We start from the raw sequence: 25475 nt of genomic DNA, 5'->3' as shown, positions 1-25475 counted from the left end.
CCCTCGGGCGGTGAATCAGTCTCAGATCTCTCCAAGCAATCATAAACTGGGATGAGCACTCTCCTTATAGAAGGCCAAGTGTAATTTAGATCATGCTACTTCTCCGCTCTCAACCCTCCAATGGCTCCACTAGAATAAAACCATCGTCCTTACCAGGGCCCACAAGATCCTGTAAGATCTGACGCCCTGTCACCTCTCCAACCGCGTTTTCTGTGCCACATGTACGTACACTGGCCTCCTTGCTGTTTCTCTAAGCCTTTGCTGTCCTTTGCCTAAATCACCTTCCCCCAAATATCTGCATAGATCACCCCTTCCCTTCTCACCCTAACTGTAACAACTCCTACCCTACTACTCTACCTCATCACCCCGTGCCCCTTGCAACTGCTTTAGTTTTCCTGACATGACCAGACACACACCATATGTATATTTATCTGCTGATGGCGTTCTTTTCCTAATGCAACGCGAGTTCCGTGAAGATAGGAACCTTATTGGTCTTGTTCTCTGCTCACGTGCCCAGAGTCTAGAAGAGTGCCTCGTACCTGGTAGGAGGCACTCAATAAATATTTGCTGAAAACAGCAAATGATGGGGTATACAAAGAGAAGTGTGCCTGGCATATTACAGGCGTGCAGCTGGTGTTTAATTGGTAGCATAGGTGGTTTTGTGTTATTATTTCCTCCATTCCCTGCGCTTCAGGAGGGAATGTCCAGTCTTTCTACAGCCCTATGGCCAAGCCTGAGCAGGCCCTAACTGTCCCTGTCCAGAGGGCCCAGGGATGAGCTCCTGGGGCCTGAGGCTGGCTGCATGGCATGACCCCAGAATATCTAGATTCTGGCCTAGGACTGTACTCTCAGCGAGTCAAATCTATACCTCAAAACCCATCAGAAACAAGTAAATATGTTCAGAGAAAAAAACACCTAAAGGATAAATATCCAAATGTTAACAGTGAGAATTTTCCAGAGTTTGGACTGAATGATTTTTACTTTTACTTTCACAATTTAAAACGAAAGTTATTTTAAAGAGAGAACAATTAGTTAAAAAGTACAGATCTACTAGGACAAGGGAAGAGGCAAAGCGACAGAACAGGGGGTTTCTAGAGTGACAGAGTATAACATTTCCTGAAAGAGCCTCTACACTCATGTTAACTTGGATAGTAATCATTTAGGTCACTCAGGAATTTGGGGGTGGTGGGGGCATGAGCACTTGCTGAAAATGCAGCCTGTTCAGAATGCTACTGCCTTGAAATAACTTTATTCAGTACTATTAACACTTAGTTTGGGAACAAAGTATTAGGTCGTATTTAATTGATGATGAAACTGAGGCCCAGAGAGACCCGTGTCCTGCTCCCATACACACAGCATGTCAGTGGCAGAGCTGAAAGTAAAATCTAGGTGTCCTGACTCTCAGTTCAAGGCTCCCCCCTACATTTCCTGCCCACCTCTTGCCCCCAACACTCTGGGTTTCCAGTTCTTCTGGAAAACGAAAGGTATAAGGATTTCCTGATGGGGGTGCTAAGTGGCTGGGCCCTCCTTGAGTCATAGTCCTGCAGGGTCCCCAGGTCACCGCTGGTGGAAGTCAGGTGTACACACAGGGTTCCTTTGGCCTTCACACTGGTGGGTGTTGTTACCTTATGTTACAGATATGAAAACTGAGGCCATGCTAGGTTAAGGGACGGTCCCAAGATCACACGGCAATGAGAAGGCAGAGATCTCTCCGACCTCACAGCCCCAAGATGCCTCTCAGAAAAGACTGACTGAGTTGTGGAGAGGGACCTACGGCCAAGTGCTGTGCTGCTCTTGAAGCTTTTCTTAGAGTGTTGAGGGGGGACTGGCTGCCCTCTAAGCCTAAGAGCAGGCCCTGGGATAGTTCCTGCATGGCCTGAAGTGGGTGTCTAGCTCCAGCTCTCTTCACCAGGGTAAGCTGAGCGTGCCTGCCGTGGGCAGAACAGACAGCTTCTGGGAAGGAAGTGGCTAGGAAGTCGCAGCGGCCCGTGCTCCACTACAGCCCTGCTCACCAGCCCATCTTCTCACAGTGAGCCCGCTGTTCTGGACTGTGTTTCTACCCACAAAGCCTCGGGACAGTCGCCTAGTAGAGCAGGACAGGTAGGGATCAAACCCCACATTCGGAAGCTGAGACCCCCAAGGAGTGGAGCGTGTCGAAGACTTGGCCAAGGCCACACGCAGACTTAGTGACGAAGCTGGGGCTTGAACAAAGAAACAGAAAAGGGAACCAAGTCTTCCAGGCCACAGCGATCCTTCCAAAAGGCCGATCCCAGGTCACTGTCCCATTTAAAAGTTGCTGGTCAATGCTCACTCCCACTCCTGCCACCCATAGGCCCCATGCCCAAGGGAAAAGTGCAGCCTCCTTTCATGTAACACAGGCCCTCCATCACGGATCCCCATTTACTCTCATCTCCATGGGGCCCCCTGTGCCCCCACTTTACCCAACTCTTAGTCATCTCTCCAAAGCACTCAGCTCTCTCTTGGCTGTGTGCCTTTGTACAACTGTCCCTTCTCTCAGTAAACGCCTACACATACATACCTAAGAAGCTACCTTTCATAGTCAGGAGGGTGGCATGGGACAGGGGTTAGGTGCAGGGGCTCTGGAGCCCGCCAGCCTGGGTACGGGGCCTGGGCCTGCCACTCAATGGCGATGGCTCCTTAGGCAAGTTACTCAACCTTTCCGTGCTTCAGTCTCCACCTCTAAAGTGGGGATGATACTAAGACTGCCTACCCCTGCAGAAAAGAGTTAAGCTAGCAGTCCTGACTGCTGTTCTTTGAAAGGACTGCTCATAAGGTTGGCCCTTGGCTGGTGCCTGGACACTTAGGGTTCAGGAGGGTTCCCGCCATTCACTGATAAGAGTGGCTGATTCACTGTGCCTTAACTATTTCTACAAATTAATTGTAGTTTATTCTGAACACCTGCTTGCCTTCTGGGAATCTGGAATTTGGGTACTTGCCAGGCAGAGGTGCCTATGTGATCAGCCCCCATTGACTATCCCGGACACTAAGTCTAACCAGGGAAGCTCAGGAGAGCGCCCAAAGGCTCTGAGTGTTTGTTTTCATTGTTACTCGATGCTCCCAAGCAGAGGGAGCCACACCTTCCTTCCTGCTCCAAGTACTGCCCCAGTCAGAGCATCGTCCTGGGTACCCGTCTTCATTCATTCATTTCCGGGTCTGCCTCCCTCACCAGACTCTGAGCTTCTTACATGGCTTATGTGTCTTATGTATGTCTGTGACTGAATAACCAAATGACAGGGATGAGTTCCATCCCAGCTCCTTACCATGCTCAGGGTTTGGCCTGGTCCACCGGACGTTTGTGTGTCATTCTGGGAACCATACTAGGGCTGGACTGGAGACCACCGGGATGGTCTCTCATCCTGGGGGGCGGGCAGGGTTCTTCCCCAAATTGAGCATGACCCTAAAAGAGGCCTCAGGCTCCCAAACCAGGCGTCCGACAAGATGAGCTAGAGCCGAAGCCTGGCAGCTTTCTGCTCTGGCTTCCCCTTTAGTAGATAGGAGCCTGACGGGTTATTAATCAGACAGTCCCTGGGAAATCAATTAGGTGTCTAATGCTGCAGAGTGTGGAGGAAGCGGGTCAGGGTTTAGGGGACCCTGAACACATCGCTTCCGCCAGAACGGACCACAGATGTACCTGCAGGGCTTAAAGACACATCTGACCCCAGCTCTAGGGAACACAGGTAGGTCCAGTCTCCTCCCTTAGGGACTCAGTTACCCTTGGGGGCTGCCATAGTCACAGAGGGGACAGAGAAAGGAGCGGGTTAACCTCGTCTTTCTGCTAGCCTTTTTTATTTTCTGCCAGCATGAAATCTAAATCCCTTCCGGTCATTTTACCAGCTGTTAGGGTATTTGCTCAGCTATTTACCATGTTTCCCTCCAAAATAAGACTGGGCTTTATATTAATTTTTGCTGCAAAAGACGCATTAGAGTTTATGGTCAAGGGATGTCATTCTGAAAAAATCATGCTAGGGTTTATTTTCCGGTTAGGTCTTATTTTCAGGGGAAACACGATATTTTAGTCTTTCAACATAGACTCAGTTTGACGATGAGAGAAGGGTCTGTGACTGTTTCTCTGGTACCAGGAGGCTCCTTAATCTGGCGGGGTTTGGCAAAACCGTTAGGACACCAACTCAAGTAGGCCCTTGATCTCTTGGGCATCTCGGACTCTGTTTATGCTGTGCCTCTCAGGCCCTTCCTACCTCCCCAGCTCTTCCAGAAGCTACTGCTTGCTCTTCAACTCTCAGTCACACCACACCTGGTCCTCTGGGAAGTCTTCCCTTTTCCCCCCTCAAGTCTCAGGTGAGTATATTTATTCATTCTTGTGTTTCATCATTCATTCATTTCACCTGTGTATTAATATTTATCAAGCACCCACCAGGACTCAAGCCCTGTGTTGTGTGCTGGGGATCTGAGGCAATTAAAACACACATTAATTGTGCATATCTGTATCATAGAACTTATGCTACTGCACGTCTGTTCTCTAACATGTCTTACCTGCTAGGCACACAGAAGGCATTCAGTGAATATTTAGTGAACAATAAAGCACTACATGATAAATAGTGGAGCACTTACTATGTGCTAAGACATTTTCAGACATTATCTGATGTAATTGCCACACGAGCCTCATGAGGCATTATGGTGGATTGGATTAAACGTGGCTAAAAATTCTTGGGCCTCTCTTTGAGAAGCAAGGTCTGTTGTCCCCCCTCTTGAAGCTGGCTGGCCTATGATTGCTTTGACCTGGACAACCACCTACTTTGATACTAAGTGAGACAAATGAACATCCAAGCAAAGGGAGTGGCTATCATGTTCCATGCAGAGAATCAGAACCATCGATGATTTGCTGGCTTCTTTCAACCATTGCAGTCATGTGATAAACATATTGGAAATAACGGCGATCTGATTATGCTTCTTTGGGTGGGATGACATATAATTATCTGACTCAGTCACTGATGGGAGCAAAGGAAAAGTCACATACAATTTTAAAGGATAATAACAAAAATAATATTAAGAGTCCGGGGTGGGACAGATATCTCTGAGAAATCTGCTTTTGGGAAAACGATTCTATGGGAGTAAAGTGGTGCAAAAGATTGTTTTCTCTCACCCCACAGGCTCAATGTGCAAATATCAGTCATGTGCCAGGCAGAAGCAGATGGGTACACTTTCCACGTATAGATTAATTTCACTTCTTGGAACGTAGTATGATTTTTGTCCTCGCCACAGATAAGGAGCAGGAGTTGGAGAAAATGAAATCTCTGTTTCCCAGTATTTTGAGAAGAGGTTCCAACTGTACCAGGGTGGGGCATTTCATCTTCAGTTTAGAGAAAGCAGGGAAAGGTCCCCCAAAGTCGACAGTGCTTATCTCAAAGGGATAGGAGTATGGGTAAATCTAATTGTCGCCTTTATATCTCTGTATTTTCTGTAGTGAGTTTTTGTAATCATAAAAAAAAAATTTTCATTTTGGAAAAATCGTGGCTAATCAGAGGGAAGGAGGACAGCTACAGAACTGAAACTGACTGAAGTCCCTGAACTGAGGGAAGCACTCCACAAGGTTGGAAGAAGGGAGAGGTGGACGGGGCCAGGCCAGGAGAGACCCGGAGAAGGTGGCTGTGGGGCAGGGAAATAGCACCGCATACGGAGTCAGGCAGCCTGGGTTCAAATCTTAGCTGTACATCAATTGCCTCTGCGACCTGAGCTAGTCACTGACCTTCTGAGTCTCGGCTTCTGAAACTCCCAGATGGGATCCCAATAATAATACCCCCTTCATAAAGTTGCGAAAGATATATCGTATCACAAGTACGAACGTCCCTGTAACCAAAAGCTGATATATGAATGTTAGGCATTATTAGGGCTTTGGGTATAAAAGGGATAGGCCAGCAGGAGAGGCGAGGCAGAGGAGGGGAGCAGAGGAGGGGAGAGAGCATTTACTACATACCCACCACAGGCCAGGCAGGCCCCATGCAAGGCATAGGGTGGCCATATTACAGTAGGGAAAGTTGGAGGCTGCAATCACTGACGGGAAGCCTGCTCTCTGCCACATATCTGTGCCAGCCACCTTCACACACATCAGCTCTCCTATACTTTTACAACATTCCCCATTGTGCTGCCAAGGAAGGGAAGGCCCAGAGGGGTTTAGCAACTTGACCAAGGTCATACCTTTCATAAGCGGCAGGCTAGCCCTGGGCCTGGGGGCTGTGTGATCCAACGCCCATGCTCTTTCTGTCCTACTTCCACCCCACGGTCGTTCTCTCTGGCGGCCAGAGAGCGGTAACCCTAAGCAGTGCACCTGACCCCAGCTTCCTGGGCCAGGGTGCGTGATGGGCACATAGAAGGGGTCTCAGCCCCGCCGCCCCTCTAGCCACCAGGTCCCCCTCCGGCCTGCTCCTGCTGGCCTCAACCCCAGCCCGCCCCCAGGCACCGCACCTGGTCTCCAGGGGAATGTTGCTATTGAGCAGCCAGTTGTCCTGGGCGTGGGCTGGCTCCTGCGCGCCACCGGCAGGGGGCTCTCCGGAGAGCGAGTGGTCAGTGGGGGCCGGGCTGGGGTTGCTCCTCGGAGTGAAGTTGCCCCGGTTCAGGGAGGTGATGGAGGCTGCGTGGTGCTGGTTGGGGGTGTGCGCGTGCGAGAGTGGCGGAGGCGGCGTCCGGAGCCGCGAGTGGTTCTGCAGGCCGCCCGGGTGATCTAGGGCACAAACACGCGCGGTCAGAGGACAGCACCTGGCACTGCCACGGCCTGGGGTCCAAATGAGGACCGCGTAGGAGATGATAGACCATCAACGGGCTCTGGCAAATCAGACATATTAGTAATGCATTCAATAAATATTTACTCGACAGGTATTTATTGGGCACCTACTATTCTAGGTGCCGGGGATGGATGCATCAAGGAACAAAACAGGCAAAACCCCTGTTCCCATTGAGTTTAAATTCTGGTTAAGAGAGACAACAAACAAGATTTAAAAAAAAAAAGGCTAGTCTCAGTGTCACCAACTTCACACTGCTTCTTTGATAATTTTTTGGGGGGTGGTTTTCAAAGTGGGGTCTGGGACCAGCAGCTTCAACATCCCCTGGGAATTTGCTAGAAATGGAAATTCTTGGGGTCCTACCCCAGACTTACTGAATCATGACCTATTGGGGCGGGGGTCAGCAATTCTCATTTCACAAACTCTCTAGGTGATTGTGATAGACGCTAAAATTTGAGAACCACTGATTATATGTAACAATACACAACAAATGAAACAAACAAGTGAAATATATAGTTTACTGAGACAGTGATAGATCTGAGAACACATAAAGCCAGTAAGGGGCCTAAGGCCTGTATATGTGGAGGCAGTGATAAAAGTTTAGAAAGAAAGGTGAAATTTTAGGCTAGGTGGCCAGTGATGGACTCAGGGAGAAGGTGAATTTTGAGTAAAGGGAGAAAGCGTAATGAAAAATCACCTAGGATTATTAAAAACCACCAGTACCCTGTTTCCCCCAAAATAAGACCTAGCTGGACTATCAGCTCTAATGCATCTTTTGGAGCAAAAACTAATATAAGACCCCATCCTATATTATATTATGTTAGATTAAGACCCGGTTTTATGTTAGATAAGACCGGGTCTTATATTAATTTTTGCTCCAAAAGACGCGTTAGAGCTTATGGTCTGGCCAGGTCTTATTTTCAGGGAAACGCCGTAACATTTATGGAGCCCTTACTGTGTGCCAGGCACTATTAGGTGCCCTCTACATGTTTAAATTCAGCTAATCCTCACAGCCCACTACAGAGCAGGTGATGTTTTTATCCCCATTTCACAGATGAGGGAATTAAAATAACTATTGTATTTACTCCCTTCAACTATTCAAGCAGTAGATATTATCACCAAATTTATAGATGAATAACTTAAGACTCAGAGCAGATAAGTAAAGTACCTGAGGGTACCTGGCTAAGTAGATGTTCTTTACACCGAAAGAAAATTTCTGGTGATGCCACAAATGTGGCACGTCCTGGAGGTAATTCTGAACTACCATCTGCCTACGCTATGCTCACGGAAAGCCTAGTCTTTGGAAGCTGAGGATATTATGGGGGTGAAGAAGTCAGGAAACTGATTTTATTCTAGACTCTGCCACTTATTAACCACATGGCAGTAGTTATGGACTACATGCTGTGTCCCCTCAATATTTGTATGTTGAAGCTCCCACCCGACATGTGATGATACTTCGCAATGGGAAGTAATTAGATTCAGATAAGGAGACGAGGATGGACTCCTCATAACGAGATTAGTGTCCTTAGAAGAAGAGACCAGAGAGGTAGCTCGCTCTCTCCCCACCATGTTAGGACACAGCAAGAAGGCGACTGTCTGCAAATTAGGAAGGGGGCGCCACCAGACACCAAATGTACTGGCTGGCACCTTGATCCAGCCTCCAGAACTGTGAGAAATAAATGTGTGTTGTTTAAGCCACCCAGTCTAAGGAACTATGTCATAGCAGCATATGTTAAGACAGAAACTGGTACCAAGAAGTGGGGTGACACCTAAAAAGGTGGAAGCAGTTTTGGAACTGGGTAATGAGTAAAGCCTGGAAGAGTTTTGAGGTGCATTCTAGAAAACGCCTATATTGCCATAAAAGGACTGTTAAAGGTGATTCTGGTGAGAGCTCAGAAAGAAGAGAGCTGTAGAGAAAGCTTCCGTCTTCTTGGAGAATACGTAAACAACTATGTACAAAATGTTGGTAGAAACATGGACATTAAAGGCAATTTTGTTGAGGTCTCAGACAGAAATGAAGATCATGTTATTAGACAATGGAGAAAAGGCGATTCTTGTTACAAAATGGCAAAGAACTTGGCTGAACTGTGTTTATGTTCTAGTGTTCTGCAGAAGATAGAAACTGTGAGCAATGAAATTGGGTATTTCGCTGAGGAGGTTTCTAGGCCAAGTGTTAAGGGAGTGGCTTGATCCTCCTGACTGCTTATGGTAAAATACGAGAAGAGAGAAATGATTGAAGAAGGAACTGATAAGCACAAAGAAACCATAACTTAAAGGTTTGAAAAATTCTTAGGCTGTCCATATTGCAAAAAATAAGAAAGCATGTATGGAAGAGAACGCCAAGGATGTGGCTGATTGACCATTTGAGAAGGAGATTAATATGGGTGTGAACCATGGATCTAAAGAGCCATCCCAGAAGGACCACTGCCAGTGTGAACTGAAGGGGACGGAGATGGAAACAACAGCTGTTGGATTTCTTAGATTCTATAGGACAGGATGATAAAGCTCGTAGGCTGCAAACTTGCGCTCTTCTTCAAGAAAAGGGAAGACTAGCCTGAAGGTGATTCAGAGATCATCAGGGCAACTGTGCCTAAGACTAAGACAACTTGTGTCACTTAACCTCTTTGAGCCTCAGTTTTCTCATCTGTAAAATGGGGAGAGTTTATTAAGGGAAGGAATCACAGAGCTCCAGTGATATCAAATGAGGCAATCTACGGGAAGGAAATATTTCTGAAGTTCACAGTTTACAAAGTGTTCCACTTCATCAGTTCCCCATGAGAATCCTGTATTTCATGGAGGAGACTGAGAGTCAGCGAGTACAGGATTCAAACCAAGGCAGCTGTGCTCTTCCTTGGCCCAGGAGACTGCTTCCTAGAAACCATTGAGCTCAGTTAAGTGTGAGGCACTATCACCGTTATAGCTATTTTTAGCGGAAGATGCATCACTCTCTGCTTTTCAGGTAACTCAATCTTTTATGCCAAAGAGTTACAAAGCAAATCTGGAGGGAGTTGGGGGACAAGAGGGGTCGAAATAGTAAAAGAAACAGAAACCCGTCTGAACAATCACTTCCTTCTTACAAACTGCTCCCTTCAGGATAAGGCCTACCCTTCTACTGAGCCCTTCAGAATTTGATTTACACCTGTCTTTCCAGCCTCATTTCTCATCAGCTCCCTCCCTGGACCCTCCACTTCAGCCACACTTTCCTCCAGAGGATAAGAGATCTGCGGAGGCAGCTCAGTGGCTGAAACCTCATCTCCAGTGAGGACGGTCCCCAGGAAGGCCACAGAATGTGGATGGTACCTTCGGAAGATATGCCATGCTCTGGTCCTGGCCCAACAGACAGCCAGAAGGATGCCCCTTGATGGGACAGAATCTGGGAGCTGGTAGAACAGGCAGAGGGTTCCACTTAGAAAACAGATAGTTTCGGACCAAGCAGAAGGCGAGAATATGCAGGGTCATTTATTTTGTTCCGTTGTCCTCAGGCAGCACTTTAATGGAGACATTTGGAGCCTGGGACAGAAGCCAGCAGCAGAAGTGGCCTCCTGGGATGACTGAATGTCCCCCCTACCCTTGGTCCTTCAGGCTGCTGGCTGCAATCCAGGGCACCAGAGCAGTGAGAGGAACTGGACCACTACCATCCAATGGTTATCAGGAGGCCAGCAGACAAGAGTGAACTAGTCCTTGCTCCTGACCCTTCTCTAGGTGGCATCCTCCTCCGGACATTTTACCTAACTGATATTAAGAGTCGCTGCCATGTATTTGAACACTTATGACATGTACTTTCACAACCTTAACTTTCGAATGCTCACGACTCCTAGAGGGCAGTATTATCATTCCCATTTTATAGATGAGGAAGCTGAGGTTTACAAAACTAGTGAGTGTTCCTTATTAATCCAAAGCCTGAACTCCGTCTACCAAACCACGGTGCCTCGGCATAAAACACAGACACCTGCTTGACAGTCTTAGACCATGGCCAACGGCAGGAAAGCGTCCCTCAGTGCAGACAGCAAGTGTCTGAGGTCTGCTTCTGGACGGACGTCTGCTTTGTGACTACGTGGGGACACTAGGCCCTGGCTTGATAACTATTTAGAAGCACTGCCAAGAATCCCGATATAGTGAGATTTTTTACTATACGGCCACTGGCCACAGATCTAAAAATCTAACTTCTAAAAGGAAATACTCCTATGGGGATAAGGCACAGCCTGGTCCAAATCCTCTTTAGTTTTTGAAGCTCAGCTCAACTGCCACCCCCACCAGAAAGCCTTCCTTGATCTACCCTCGCTCAAGTTCTTTCCTCCTCCATTGAATACTGATAATGTAGACAGCAGGTGACCCGGACTGCTCATCTTTCCTTTTCTCATAGAGCTTGCATACTTAGCTCCCCATATTGCCTCTTCTGCCAGGTGTAAAAATTCTCATTCCTTCTGTTCTGGTGATCAAAGATCCTAGAATTGAGCAGATACTCACTACAGGTTTACTGAGTGAGTGGTTCATGCGAGTGGCTGCGGCAGTCTGTCCAGGAGGGTAAGGCTAGTGTGGAGAATGTTTGTGTGCAGAAAATGACTACCTTGAGCTTTCCAGGCTATGGACCTACACAGGCCTTTATTTACTTGCCTGGAGCCAGAGTTCCAGATGTTTCAGCTGGGTTCTTTGTTTCCCTTTCCTCATCCCTTAGGTTCTTCCAACGCTTGGGAAAGGGGACCTTGATGTTTTCCAGGTTCCCAAGCGAAAGGCTCTGTGTTTTGGGACTCAACTCAGCAATGGCAGCTCACTCAAGCCCCCAAAAGAGATATGAACTTCCCAAGGAGCAAAGGTGCCCACTGGTCTGAGTGGCGTCTCCTTTCTGTTCCTGTGACCAAGCAGGAGGACAGAGGGGAGCGGCTATAGCAGGGCCCTTGTTTTCTTGCGTTCTTCCTCCCTAACTTATACTCCCTTCTTTGAAGGGAATCTCAGAAGCAGCTAACTCATTCCGCTGTACTGGGTGCCTGTTCTGTGCCGTGTCCTCTAAACCTTTTGCTTGCTGGGAACACAACAGTGAGTGAGGGACAGAGATGGCCTAAGAGAGGAACTCTCTTCTGGTTTCTACTCACTGGCTGGGCGGCCTCCAATAACTCGCTTCACCTCCCTGGTGCTTGGTCTGTGCACCTGTGGAAGGGTGTACACATTCCTAGGTAACCACTTTCTGAAGGATGAAAAGCGACGTCCTTTGCTCAAGTGCCAAGTACAGAGTGGTCTCCTCCTGTGCCCTGAGGGGAAGGCCCATCTGCCACTCATCTCCACATCCCCAGTAAATATTTATGGAATGTGGGGGAGATAACAGCAAATGAGGTAGGTGGAGTTCTTGCCTATACCAGCAATGGCTTTTCTCCGGCTACCTGGGAGTCAGCATTGGTACGTTTGCAAAGCTGTGCTGCAAATTTCAACTGACACCCTCTTCTCACAGATATAGCCACTAAGAGTACCTCTGCATCAAGCCCAAATCTGAATCATCTTACTGTTGTATTACACACCTCTGTCAGTAAAGGCCACTTGCTTATCTGAGTTTTGCAAGCCTGGTTTTCCAGGACTTTTTTTTTTTTTTTTTTCTGGTTCTTACAAGTTGGCAGATGTATTTGTAGTTGCTGGTTCCCTCCAACACCTCAGACATTTTTCATTTTATATGCATAGAAATCCTGAATACCAAAGCCTCTGGGCTGTATCTCCCTGAACTCAGATCAAAGTGGGGTCCTTTAGACTGCTGAGCAGAGCAGTTGGTAATAGAAAGAGACTAGGCTTTGGTGTCAGACAGCACTGGGTTCAAGTGTTGGTTTTGCCACTTATAAGCTGTGTGACCTTGATCAAGTTACTTAACTTCTCTGGAGCTTCAGTTTTCTTGTCACTAAATGGAGATGATGCCCACCTTATCAGGCTGTTATGAGAAGTAAATGAGATAATGTACGAGATCTGACAATTAAGTTTGTGAACTCATCCTAGAAAAAGTGCTACATACCTAATTGCTGAATATCACTATGGTCACCTTTGAAGTACTCCCCTTGGGAAGCTATGCACCAACGCCAGCGCCTAGTTGACCCTCCAAAGCAATTTTGGAACTCTTTTTCTGGAATGGCCATCAGACCTGTCATTGTATCACCCTTGATGTCCTGAATGTCATCCAAATGTCTTCCTTTCAATAGTTCCTTTATCTTCGGGTAAAGAAAGAAGTCATTGGGGTCCAGGTCAGGTGAGTAGGGAGGGTGTTCCAATACCGTTATTTGTTTACTGGCTAAAAACTCCCTCACAGACAGTGCTGTGTGAGTTGGTGCATTGTCGTGATGCAAGAGCCATGAATTGTTGGCAAAAAGTTTAGGTCGTCTAACTTTTTCATGCAGCCTTTCCAGCACTTCCAAATAGTAAACCTAGTTAACTGTTTGTCCAGTTGGTACAAATTCATAAAGAATAATCCCTCTGATATCAAAAAAAGGTTAGCAACATCATTACAAGTTCACGAATTTAACTGTCAGAACTTCGCATGTAGAGTGCTTAGCACATTGCCTGGGATACAGAAATTTTTTAAAATTATAACTATATTTCCATGATTATGTGACAAAGCCATGTTGAATGAATAAATTATAAAGTGCTAAATCCTCACTACGACGATCACTCTGTAAAGGGCTCCAAAGCAAAAAACCTTGAGAGAGAAAGAGCAGGAAAATGTCTAACAGAAATGGGGTACTCTTTTAGTACAGCTGAATCCCACTCCGGGAGCCCTGGTCTCAAGAGGGTGCCTAGAGCTCAACGCACAGAAATGATGAGAATGGCTGCCGCCTGACACTCAGAACAAAACTGAACACGTGGGGTCTCCATGCCCTTAGAGATGAGAGCCCCTTTCTGCATTAGTGAAGCATCTCAGAGCAAACTAGGTGCCGCTCAGTCCTGGGTTCCAGCAGCCCCCTAAGGAGAGGGCACATGAGGCGGTTCTGTCACGCAGCAATATTGAACAGCCCTCTGTTGTGTGCAGGGACGTGAGTTTGAAAGTGGGGATGAGCCTCAGCCTTGATGACTTGTTGGTGTTTGGGGGACAGATGCGAAAGGGAGATACAAGAGCAGTGTTCAGACCTCGGCTCTGTGTCTGACAAGAGATATGAGTTGGCGAAAGTCACCCAGTTTCTCTGAGTCTAATTCCTCACCTATAAAACAAGTATATAATAGTAATATAAGAAGAGGCGGAGGAGGAAGGGCTACCCGAGATAGAAGCATACACAAAGATCCAAGGATGAAACAAATATGATCCCTGACTTTGGGAGGTGCTCACAGTTTGGTAAAAATAACAGCTATACCAACACACACCCAGGCAAAATGGTAATCATGATGAAATTATAATAGCTCACATGAATTGAGTACTTGCTATGTGACTGGCTGTAAGTGCTTTACTTAATCTTTGTAACACCTGTATAAAGAAGGTGCTGGGGGCCGGCCCGGTGGCTCAGGTGGTTGGAGCTCTGTGCTCCTATCCCCGAAGGCTTTTGGTTCAATTCCCACATGGCCAGTGGGCTCTCAACCACAAGGTTGCCAGTTCGATTCCTCGACTCCCGCAAGGGATGGTGGGCAGCGCTCCCTGCAACTACCAACGGCAACTGGACCTGGAGCTGAGCTGCACCCTCCACAACTAAGACTGAAAGGACAACAACTTGACTTGGAAAAAGTCCAGGAAGTACACACTGTTCCCTAATAAAGTCCTGTTCCCATTCCTCAATAAAATCTTTAACCAAAAAAAAAAGAAAAAAAGAAAAAAAAAGAAGGTGCTACTATTATTCTCCATTTTGTAGATGAGGAAACTAAGGCACAGGAAGGCTAAGTATTACAAAACCATTAAGTGATGGAGCCAGCATTTGAACTCAGGCAGTCTGGCTCTTGCGCCCATGCTGTTAACCGCTCTGCTTACGTATATGACGTGTGCTGATACAGGTAAAGTGCTTCCATTAATGCCTCTCACACAGTGAGCACGCTACAGTAGCAGCTACCATTATCCTTGTTTGCCTTACAGGAGAGCCCCACTGGAGCTCCACGGAGCACAGAGGCGGCTGCCAGACTGATTGTCGGGGTCCAGGAAGGTTGCAGGAGAAGTGACATGTGACCTGTGCCAACAGGGCACTCTAGGCAGAGGAAGATGCATGTGTGAGGGTTCAGAGCCTGAGAGACAGAGCAAACCCTTCTGGGCACTTCTATAAGTAGTGCGATGGCTGCGAGGGGGTAGGGACAGGAGGCAGGCAGACACACTGGGGACAAGACTGGGCGATGGGGCCTAGAGGTGCCAAGTGAAAGAAATCGGCTTTTTATAGGGAGGGTGAGAGGGTGCCTTTGATGGGCTTTGAGCAAGGGTGTGCTGTGACCACACTCGTGTTTGAGGAAGATTCCGGTGGCCACGTGGAGGATGAAACATGAGGGGGATGAGGGGTGGGGTTACAGGCTACAAGCAGGGCCAGACTGACCACAGATGCCAGACTGCTAAAAAGACTCCAGAGAAATATGTTGTTATTTTCTTAAGGGCATATTCATGAGAAAAAGGCATGGACTTCCAGAACTTAGGCTCAGGCAAACAATATGAATGTGTCAATAGCCCTGAGATCTTAGGCCCGTGCTGGCTCCAAGAAAGGGTGCGAGGCTGGGTACCCTCATCCAACCCTGCAAAACAGCCGACAGGCGCCTGAAGGTCTCCTCGCTCTGGAGTTAACGACGACCTCGGCGTGCACTACAGTCATTAATAGGGCCCTAAAGATTGTCAGATATGAAAGATGATGGTATTTAATTATCATAAAACACAAAACTCCAGCTGCCTGAGAATGCCAAGAGAAAGAGTTATTTGGCTTCCATTAAAATGCCATCGACTACCACTGACTTGGGATGGTGATGTAGCAGTGCTGAGAGCTTAGCTAATGAACCTTGGCCTGCACGACCAATTTAGAGAGGCCAGAAAGCTCTTTGTCACCAGTCGGCAGCCGGAATCTGATGGCCTGACTTCCAGTCTCAGTTCTGCCTCCTTCAAGCTGTATAATCTCGGACAATTGATTTAACCTCTCTGAGTTTTAGTTCTTCACTTGTCAGATGTATATGAAAGCACCCTGCAAACTGTAGAGTCCTGTCCAAGAGTTAGAGATAACTATCACCATTATTATTATTGCTTCAGTCCACGATGAATAAAAACAGGGAAGTCCAAAATGCAACCACTGGTCTGAACATGAGGCTAGGGGTTGAATTTTTGTGTGGTGTTTTGTCTGCCCATTGATTCCTTCCCTGAACAAATGCTTCCTGTTCACTTTTACTGCTGTGCTGTTCATTCTATGTCATGGCCAGTGTGCAGGGACTCTACATGGTAGTTGGCCTGAAATTCCGGATGGACTCCCGGAGGGGAAGGGACAGCAGACTGTGGAGCTCCTCGAGGCTACCCTTCTAGTCTTGACGGGGAGTAAAAATGGGCACCCTGAAGTCACAATATGGCGGCTTCTGCCTCCTCATTCATTTAGTCAGGGCGGAACTCTGGGTGAACACTCAGACCTTTAAAGTGCTTTGCATTTGAGAAATAGTCAAGAGGGGACAGTGTCCTAAACTAATGCAAAAGCCTGCTTGTATGGTGCATAGATTTTCAAATAGCATGCCTGGAAATGTGGAAGGGGGTGTTTTCTGGTTGTTACAACAACCGGGAAGCACAACTAGCATTTGGCAAGAGGGGGCCCAGAAAGCCACATGCAGTGCATGGGACACAGTGACCCTCAGGGGTATGCAGTCCAGGTGGCAGATTTTATTCTGTTTGCCTCCTCCACCCCGCCCCCAGTTTCAGATTACTCCCTGCCCTTGTCTGTCACAGGAGGCTCCCTTGCCCCTCCCCCAGACAGGTTTGGCTAATTGTTGGCACAGCAGGGGCACTGAAAGGTGGGCGGAGAAGGAGGCTGAGGTGACCCCTTGCCCCATCTTCTGCAGCCCTGCTTCAGACAGTAGCCAAGCCCCTTACGGATACACAAGTTTACAGATAGGGTGGTCTGGGGAAGCTTCTAGGAAGAGCAAGAACTTGAACTGGGTACTGAAGTAGAGACAGGATGGAGGTGTACACAGGGGAGGGAGAGGGCATTCTAGGCAGGGGCTGGCACAAGCAAAGGCCCACAGGCTGAGAGATACGGGCTCCTTCAGGTAAGAGGATGGTATGGAGACCTGCACACATGGAACAGAGGTTGACAAGGCTGGAGCCTATCTTCAAGAGCCTGGGGGACAGGCTTGGGAGCCTGGAGCAGCTTTAAGGTGTTCAGAGGGCTCACTCCAACTTCCAGCCCTCTAAGATCAAGGGCTCGAGTAGTCACAAGAGTGAACCAGAATCCCCAGCCTTCACTGAAATGCACATGGGACTCTCCATCCAGCAATGCATGTTCTCCTAGGGTGGGAGTGGGGTGAGGGGCACCCCGCTGCCTTTGACTGCACCGTGAAGGGAAGAGGAGAGTCAGTCTCTGCCAGAGAGGGGTAATCAACATTGCCCTCTGTTCCCAGGGTCGTGGTAATTGACAAACTAAGCCAAAGTGCATCAAAACGTATCTGTCCTAAGCGTGGTGCATGAACAACGTGGCCAGGCCACCGTGTGGACCTAGAAGAGTGATCTCCCAATACGTATTCACTCAGACTTCATTTCTGTGCTTGTCCCTATTAGCCATTAATTGCTGTGTGACCTTAGGCAAGGCACTTAACCTATCTGAGCCCCAGATGCCCCAACTGACAGACAGGAGGAAGAGGTGGTGGGAGTCCCCTCCAATTTTAAAATCAAGACTATATAATTCTTCGTAGATGAACCTTGGGTATTTGTTAACAAACATTTGCTTACAAAAGATGTGCACAGCAAGGAGTATATTGGGTTGTGCTGTGTGGCTGGGCAGCAAAGAAGGCAGGACGATGGAATGGAAGAAAGAGAACCGTGGTGGTTCTTTCCTTCCTTTCCCCCTTCCCACTTCCCTGTTTTCCTTCTCTTCACAAAGATCACTCTCTATAGGCCTTTTGCTTGATACTGGAGACACAGAGATGGGTTAGACACAGTCCCTGCCTACAAAATCTGAACGGACTGCTTGGAAAAGGCTGGTGGCAGCCCCAGGGACGATCTTTTCCGGGTACATGGCTTTTCCCTGACTTAAAGCTGTATGCACCTCAGGACAGAACTTGTCCTGGAACTTGTCCTGCAAAAGCTTTCTGGTTATCAGGTAAGTTTCCCTTCCTTCGTCATCTCCGTACCTTTTTCAAAAATGGTCTGCCCCTTAAACTGTTAGGTCAGTTCCAGATCAACAAGGAAACATAGTCGACAGGTAAGAGGGGAAGGGAAGGGCGACAGGAAGAGAGCGGGAGAGGGGGTGGGAGGAGAAAAGGAAGAGAGAAAGGGGAGGGAGAGGGAGAGGGGGGAGAGAGAGAGAGAGATAGAGAGAGAGAGAGAGAATTCAGTTGAATAGGAGTGCTGGAGCAGATAAGAAGCTCATGAAAATGGAGTAGGCTGCATTCATAGAGGTAACGCACGAAGAATAAGGTAGGTGATAGTCATGTTGTACGGATTAGCTGGAGTGGGTCCAGAGGACGGACACCTGGACTGTGGGTCATCCCAGTACTGGGAAGTGGATCCTCTCCTGAGGTCTCTGAAGCTAGTTAATGCTGTCCCTGGCTTCTTTGGATGGTGAAGGGTTCAGAAACTCTGTTCCTATAGGGGTAGGCAGGAGACTGATGCTGTTAGTCTGGAAAGGAGAAGCCTTAGGGAAGGATTTAAAAAAGAGGGTGCGTCTAGGAGAACAGCTGAAACACACCAAATACCTTCTGATTAGCTCTCCAAGCCTTGTCGCTTATGCCACACAATCCATAAGTAGGAAATTAAACACCCATTTACGTGGTGTGGTAGAGGAGAATCCTAGAATGAAGAACTGTTCTCAGCTTTGCCATTAACCTCTCTGTGCCTTAATGTGTCTGTCTGAAAAATGGGGCTCCTTAATTTTATAGATGATCTCTTGAGATTCCTTCTGGCCTTTGCCAGTCTGATTCCTCGTGCCTTCCCTTGTTCCTCTCAGGGAATTTCTTGGGAAGAAGATGATAGGTAAGACACTACTGCTGCTTTCCAAAAGCTAAAGGGTGGAAGAAGTGGCAGAGCTGCTCCATGGGGCTTTAGGAGGAAGAATCAGGACCAAGGCCAGGAAGTGACTTGGAGTAACCAGTAGTTCAATTTAAGGAGCGCTTCTTCCTGCCAACCACGACAGAAGACTGCGCCCCAAACAGTGCGCCCTGTCAATGAAGCAGTGGCTTAAACAGCTAGCCTCAACCTCTTCCCTGAACTTCAAGCCTCTGTCACTCTAACGAAATACATACAGAGCTAACCTTAATCCCACCCTGCTCCCCCGCCCCCAATTTTGCTCCCTTACTTGTGTCCCGGATCACATCGCCAGCTAATGCCAGAACCATGCACCCAATCAATCCTACCAGACCTCTGGGAGTCACCGTGGCCACCTCCCTATTTTTCAGGTTCAACAACTTGATGATTCTACCAAGTACTCTAGTGCTCACCTTCCACATCTCTGTGGGATCCTCACCTCTCCCACTGTCACCTCCTTAGCTCAGGCCCTCATCCATGGACACCTAGGGGTCACAGTCACAGAGTCACCAGCCCGTCAAGAGCATCTATCATCCATCAGCTGGAGTGAACTTCCTAAGTGATCATGTCACTCCCCTGCCATGAAGGCTTCAGTGGCTCCCCACTGCCCACAGCACAAGACCCCTCAACGTCTGGCCTGAGCCCAGCACTCTAGCGCAGCTCTCCACTCCTCTCTTTCAAAAGGTGCCAAGGTTAACAGGCTAACTATAAACCACCAATGAAAATGCTCATTGCTTGTTTCACATCCATGGCTGTCCATACGCTGGTTTTCTTCTGTATGGATGACTTTCTTTACTCCTTCACCTGGTTAACTCAGATGAGAAGTTACCTTCTCCAGGAAGCTTTCTCCTGGAGAAATCACCACCCAAAGTTTCTATTAGAGGACCCTCTTCTGGGCTTTTCTAGCTCCCATGGCTCACTCTGAGTTACTGTCATTTGCTTGCATAGCTGTCTCTTCCACCAGACTGTACGCTCCAAGGGCAGACACCTTATCTTAATATATCACAGGCAGTGAGGCTAGCAGCGGATGACGCCTTTCTCTGGGATGCATCGCAGGCTCTTTCTCCCCAGGGCCGCCACCGATTCTTGACGGCCATGGTGTAATTTTGACACTCCGGGTCCCCTGATCTTTCTCTTTAAACTTGACTGACGGTCTCCAAACTGCACAGGTTAGAACAGCTGATCCCTGAGATGTGCGTAAATTCTATATTTTTTATCAACAGTGGAAGATGCCATGAAAAGGAAATCAAGACCATGAATCTCAAGGCTCCCACAGGGAACAGTCTACTTTGTCGAAACAGACACCAGCACTGAAGGTCAGAGCAGTTTATCAGATCTTCTTTCCTAACTCTACCCCCCCCCCCCCCCCCATCGCATGGATGCAGCAGGAGGCGAAATACCAGCAAATGGAGAGGTGGATTCTCATCCATCATGTTCACGTGCCTCCCTCCATTTCATATTTATCAGTCATTTTGAAGAAACTGCTTTCTCTTGGAAGAGGCACTGACATCCCTGGATAAAAGCGACAGGTAGCTAGAACCCACAGAGCATTTCCGCATGGCCATTCAGTGCCGTGGCCCACCTCCCACACTTACACACTGGCCACACTACCAATCTTTTCTGGGCTCCGTTTTCATGCCATCAACTTTATTCGAACAGTCCAGTGGCCAGGAAGGTGAGTGCGGAGTCAGACGGGACTGAGTTTGAAACCAGGCGCTGCCACTTACTAGTTCTGTGGATTTGGGTGAGTCGTTAAACTCTGAAAGCCATTCTTCACTTGGAAAATGGGGGTGGGTAACGGCACACCGTCTACTTCCTGGTGGTGTTTCCGGAATTCAGTGACACAGTGCAAGCAGAGTCCTTAGCGCAATGACTGGCACATAGCTAGGACTCAGTTAACTATTAATTCACTCTCTGTAGCTCCTTAGAATGACCTCTAATTGCATTCCCCTGAGGCTGTAGGGTCTCCAAAGGCAGAGATCATATCTGTCTTCTCACCCAGTGCTTGGTCTTCCCTGTAAAGGCCATTAAGCTCTCCGTAAATGCTTATTTAATGAAACTAAATTGAACCCCCGTCCATGCAGGGTTCTTAGGTCTGAAAACAAGGAGGTTGTCAGGGACAAGAGAATGAATATTTACTGACACATGACTAGGAGCAGAGCACTTATGAAGGTTTCCTCATTGCATCTTCAAAGCAACACAGCAAAGTAGGTCTTAATTTCCCCATTTGACAGAAAAGAAAGCTGAGCCTCAGGAACCTACTCATGTCTTTGTTTATGAAAACTTTCAACTTTTTTTCAACAATGGGACATCTCAGGCCCTAGCATTTGGGGCAACATTATTAGATGGAAACATTTATCCAATTTAAAAATCTGATTTGAAAACAAAAATACAAAACGAGAACCTGCTCATGGCCACGACACTAGGAAATGATAAAAGCCAAGACTCAACACAGATGTCTTGGCTCTTTCTATTCCTCATGCCCCCTAGAGGCAAAAGAAGAATATGGATGGAAAGATAGATAGATAGATAGATAGATTGATAGATAGATAGATAGATAAAATAAGATCGATAAATTCTGACGTACTTAAGCTAAGTGGGTATATCCAGCAATTTATATGCAAAAACGTCTCTGTTTTATGACAGAACAACAATCATATCAATAGTTCTAGAGAACACAAAAAGTTTTAATGTCTGATGACATACCGTAACAACAACCCTAAGATAACATACCATAACAACACAGCCTCCTTTTACCCATGAGGCAGCTGAGGCTCTGTAAGGCTAAGTGGCTTGCCCAGGCGAAGAGCCTGGGCGCAGAGACTCCAAGCCCAGTGCTCTCCCCAGCCTCTCCAGAAGGCACTGCATGCGAACACCTCCACCCGACCCAAGAGCACCCATCCAACCCCAGCAAGTCACATGGCAGCATGGAGGCTGCCACTCAAGTGAACTTTACCTTCTTCCTCAGGCCATAAAAGGCCCCACTTAGGGGAAAAGGCAGAAAGCATCCAACTCATTATACAGATCAGAGAGATGCTTTTCATCATTTATGACATGACCACATGTGGGTTTTTCTCTTGCTACAAGCTCAGGAGATCTTAGGCAGGTATTCCATTCATCAATGTCCATAAATCAAGTCATAGTAGAAAGAGATAAAAGGCATTTGTCCTCCTGAAGTCCTCTGCAAAGCGTCCAGCTCAATCCCCAGGCCACAGAAATATAACAATGATGCTAATAAAGGCCTCAGTGTACTGAAGCCTTCCTGGGCTGCTACGTACTCTGCTAAGCATCTTAATGCACCTTTTTCCCATTTCATCTGCCCCAGAGTCCTCTGAGGCAGGTGTAAGAGGAACACAATGCAGCATATCAGGAGTATCGGCTGTAGAGCCAGAGCCTGGGTTTGAATCCAGGCTCCATCACTTCCTAGCTGGGTGGCCTGGCACAATTACTTTGTCCTTTTGTGTCCCACTTTCCTGACTTCAAATTTGGAGATTATAGTCTTGGGGAGGTTGGCAGGATTCATGTAAAGTGCTAAGAGCATGCACAGCACATAGCAAGTGCTCACTAAACGCTAGCTATTATTATCTCTATTTTACGGATGAGGAAATGGGGGCTGAGAGAGAATTTGCTCATGCTCCATTCGGCGCCAAGACTGGAACTCGAGTCTGTCTAACTTCAACTCCCACGCCCTTAATGCCATTGCCATACTCTCCACCCTTCACCCTACCATGTGCCTAGCACACAGTAGGTGCTCCATAAACGCTATTATTATTATTTATACTTAACAATGTCTTCTTCAATGCTATGCTCCTGGTCAATGCCCTCCCCGGATGACTGACTCCCAGCACCTGCCCCTTTTCTCGCCACGGCATCCCGTGCCGCTTACAGAGCTAGTCCCTGCAGCAAGGGCAGAAGACACTAACTCTATTTCAATGCAGAAAGTGTACAGTCTGTGGACGCCACCTGGGCTCGTTCCCCAAGTTAATTCTTTTTTCTCAGCTGCGGAATATTTTATTTTTCCAATTTCACAATCTACTTATGTTAAAAAAGAAAGAGAGAGAAATCCAATCAGCCCAGCTCAGGTTTGTGAAACAAATAATGCAGCAAGCATAGAACCTTAATCAAACAGTTATATTCATAACCACCGCGATCACTGCTCTGCCTAATTTACACAGCCCAGGGCCTCCTAAGGAAAATGTCTCTTGACGATACAGGATGCAATGCAGAGGCTTCACTGATGTTGCTGAAGGGGCACCGATCTCCAGGCCTGGCATGCTCACGACTCTGAGGCACATCTGCATTTGGAGGCACATCCCCTAAGAATTCTACCCACATCTGAAAGTCATATGACATTTTCTGTGTTTTCTTTTTTTTTTAATAAAGAAATGGAAGAAGTACACTTTTGCCTGGCTGCTTCCTTTGTTTTCTGGAAGAAATAAAGTAGAAAGGCCAAGCTTCTTTAGTGTCCTGGAGAGGACACACATAGTCAGGGTCTGGCTGACATGGGTTTGAATCCCGGCTCTGCCACTCACCAGCTGTGTGACCTGGACAGGTTACTTAACCTCTCGGAATATCTGTAACATGGAGATCAGGTCACCTACTCACAGACTGAGACTGAATGGAAGAACAGTGAGTTTCCTACTCGACGGTGAGTTTCGTATTCCCAATGCCTAGCACGGGTAGTACGTTATTGTAAGTCTAATACAGATGCTTGTGGACTGTCCTTCCAGTCCTCAGGCCATTGTTGACGGAATGATTAGCCTGTGTCAGGACTACGCTAAGTCCTTTCCGTGCATGATCTTATTTGATCTTAAAAGCAACCTTGTAAAGCATGTGTTGTTACCTACTTTCCAGCTGTGAGACAATGGAAGCTCTGAGAAGTCAGGCAACTTGTCCAGAATAACACAACTAGTGAGAGGGGGAGCAATTAGGAGTCCAAGGTCACAGAGACAGAGCCAGGATGCCGACCCAGAATCTCCGTGGGCTCCCTCCTTTCACAGCACCCATCAAACTTCACACAGAGCAGAGAGCAGATTCTCAAGGATAGTGATTTCCCCTTTCTTTCTCCTTTCTACTCTCACGATTTGGGATTTCCAGGTAAATACTGTAGGATATTTAGAGGAACTTTATCACCATTTCCAGCCAACATCTGAATATTTGCAATGGCCTGGCCCTGTGTTACTTACCGTGGCTTTCCAGACTTACAGACTATTTAGATGAAATCAAAGTGAGAAATCGAACTCTCCTGAATGACTTGAGGGGAGGGAAGGTGCCCACCCAGGCACCCAGGCCCAGGTGAGTCTGATTGGGCCTAACTGTGCCCTGCCCCTTCTCCTAAGGTTCCAGCCCTGCCATGATTTCGCTGGCACATGATCCAGCCATCCCACCTGTGGATCTCAGTCCCTTCCTGTGTAGGTGGAGCGTGTGAGACCTGATTCCTTTGCTGGACAAGTATTTCTGTCAGTTGTTTTCAAATTCTTCGCTCCTAGAATCCCATTAATAATTCTCCTCTAATTACCCTACGTTTTCAAAATATTGTTTCTCACACAAGCTATAGTCATTAATTAATCATTAATTGTTTTCCCAGTGTTTAATCGAACACATGTAAAATGGATGATTAGAATTTCTCATAGGACCAAGAGAATTCAGTGAACGGATCCCTAGGCCCTAGGCCACGGTTGACATGAAGTAGGCCCTGTGTTTACTGAATGTGTGAATGAATGAAAGAAAGAAAGAATGAATGAATGAATGATTGAATGCTTTATATTAAGCAGAAGAGCACTAATGGTGGCAAAATATGGAGTCAGAAGGACTTGGATCTAAATTCCAGCTCTACCATTTACGAGCTGCTTGATCTTGGATAGGTCACTTAACTTTCTAAGGCTCAACTTTCCCATCTATGAAAAGAAGACAACTAGACATACTTGAAGGGCTATTGTAACGTTGAATGATAATAACATTAATGATAAGTAAAACAATAGTAGCTAATACATGTACAGTGCCTACTATGTGCCAGGCACTAGTCTACATGTTTTATATATATCAACCCATCTTCATTATAACTTTATGAGATAGTTACTATTATTATTCCTGTTTTACAGATAGGAAAACTAAGGCATGAACAAGATATATAACTTGCTTAAGGACAGACTTACATGATGGAGACAGGATCCGAACTTAGGCAGTCTGGCTCCAGAGTCTGTTTTCTTAACCCTTCCACTCCACTGCCTGGGCAGGTTGCGCAGTGCCCAGCACGTGGCATGGTAACTCCCATGTTTAGTAAGTGGAAGCCCCAAAGGCTGGCCAGTGCAGCCTTAACTGCAGGACGACAGCACATTTTTGGGGCTGGGCTTTTTACAATAATGGCAATTACTCATAGCACCCCTATGCTGACATGATCTTTAATGGCCCACAAACCATAGTTGGGACTGAGTGAGGCTGCCAGAGAATGACTCTGCTGGCGATCCCACAAAGACCTTAGTGATGGGAGACAAAATGAGGCAACGGCCATCCACTTAGCCTCCATTTCTAGAAGACATGCAGGATTCCTCTTGCTCAAGGCTGTTTCCTTCCACTGTGCCTTTGCC

At 47.3% G+C, this 25475-nt stretch overlaps 1 protein-coding gene across 14 annotated transcripts in view; it reads right to left on the bottom strand.

Annotated features, from left to right (window-relative positions):
• TENM4 (teneurin transmembrane protein 4) overlaps positions 1-25475 on the bottom strand; it is a 2724551-nt gene that overhangs the window by 220674 nt on the left and 2478402 nt on the right. For all 14 annotated transcript variants that reach the window (XM_074335694.2, XM_074335702.2, XM_074335700.2 and 11 more), the window contains one exon: positions 6442-6697. In XM_074335694.2, coding sequence (XP_074191795.2) covers positions 6442-6697 — 256 coding nt within the window. The remainder of the gene's footprint in view (positions 1-6441; positions 6698-25475) is intronic.

Source organism: Rhinolophus sinicus, chromosome 14 (genome assembly GCF_057876585.1).
Source record: "Rhinolophus sinicus isolate RSI-liver-muscle chromosome 14, RSI-T2T, whole genome shotgun sequence".
NCBI lineage: Eukaryota > Metazoa > Chordata > Mammalia > Chiroptera > Rhinolophidae > Rhinolophus > Rhinolophus sinicus.
The sequence above is the reverse complement of the archived record's forward strand: the minus strand, read 5'-3'. Positions and strand labels throughout refer to the sequence as shown.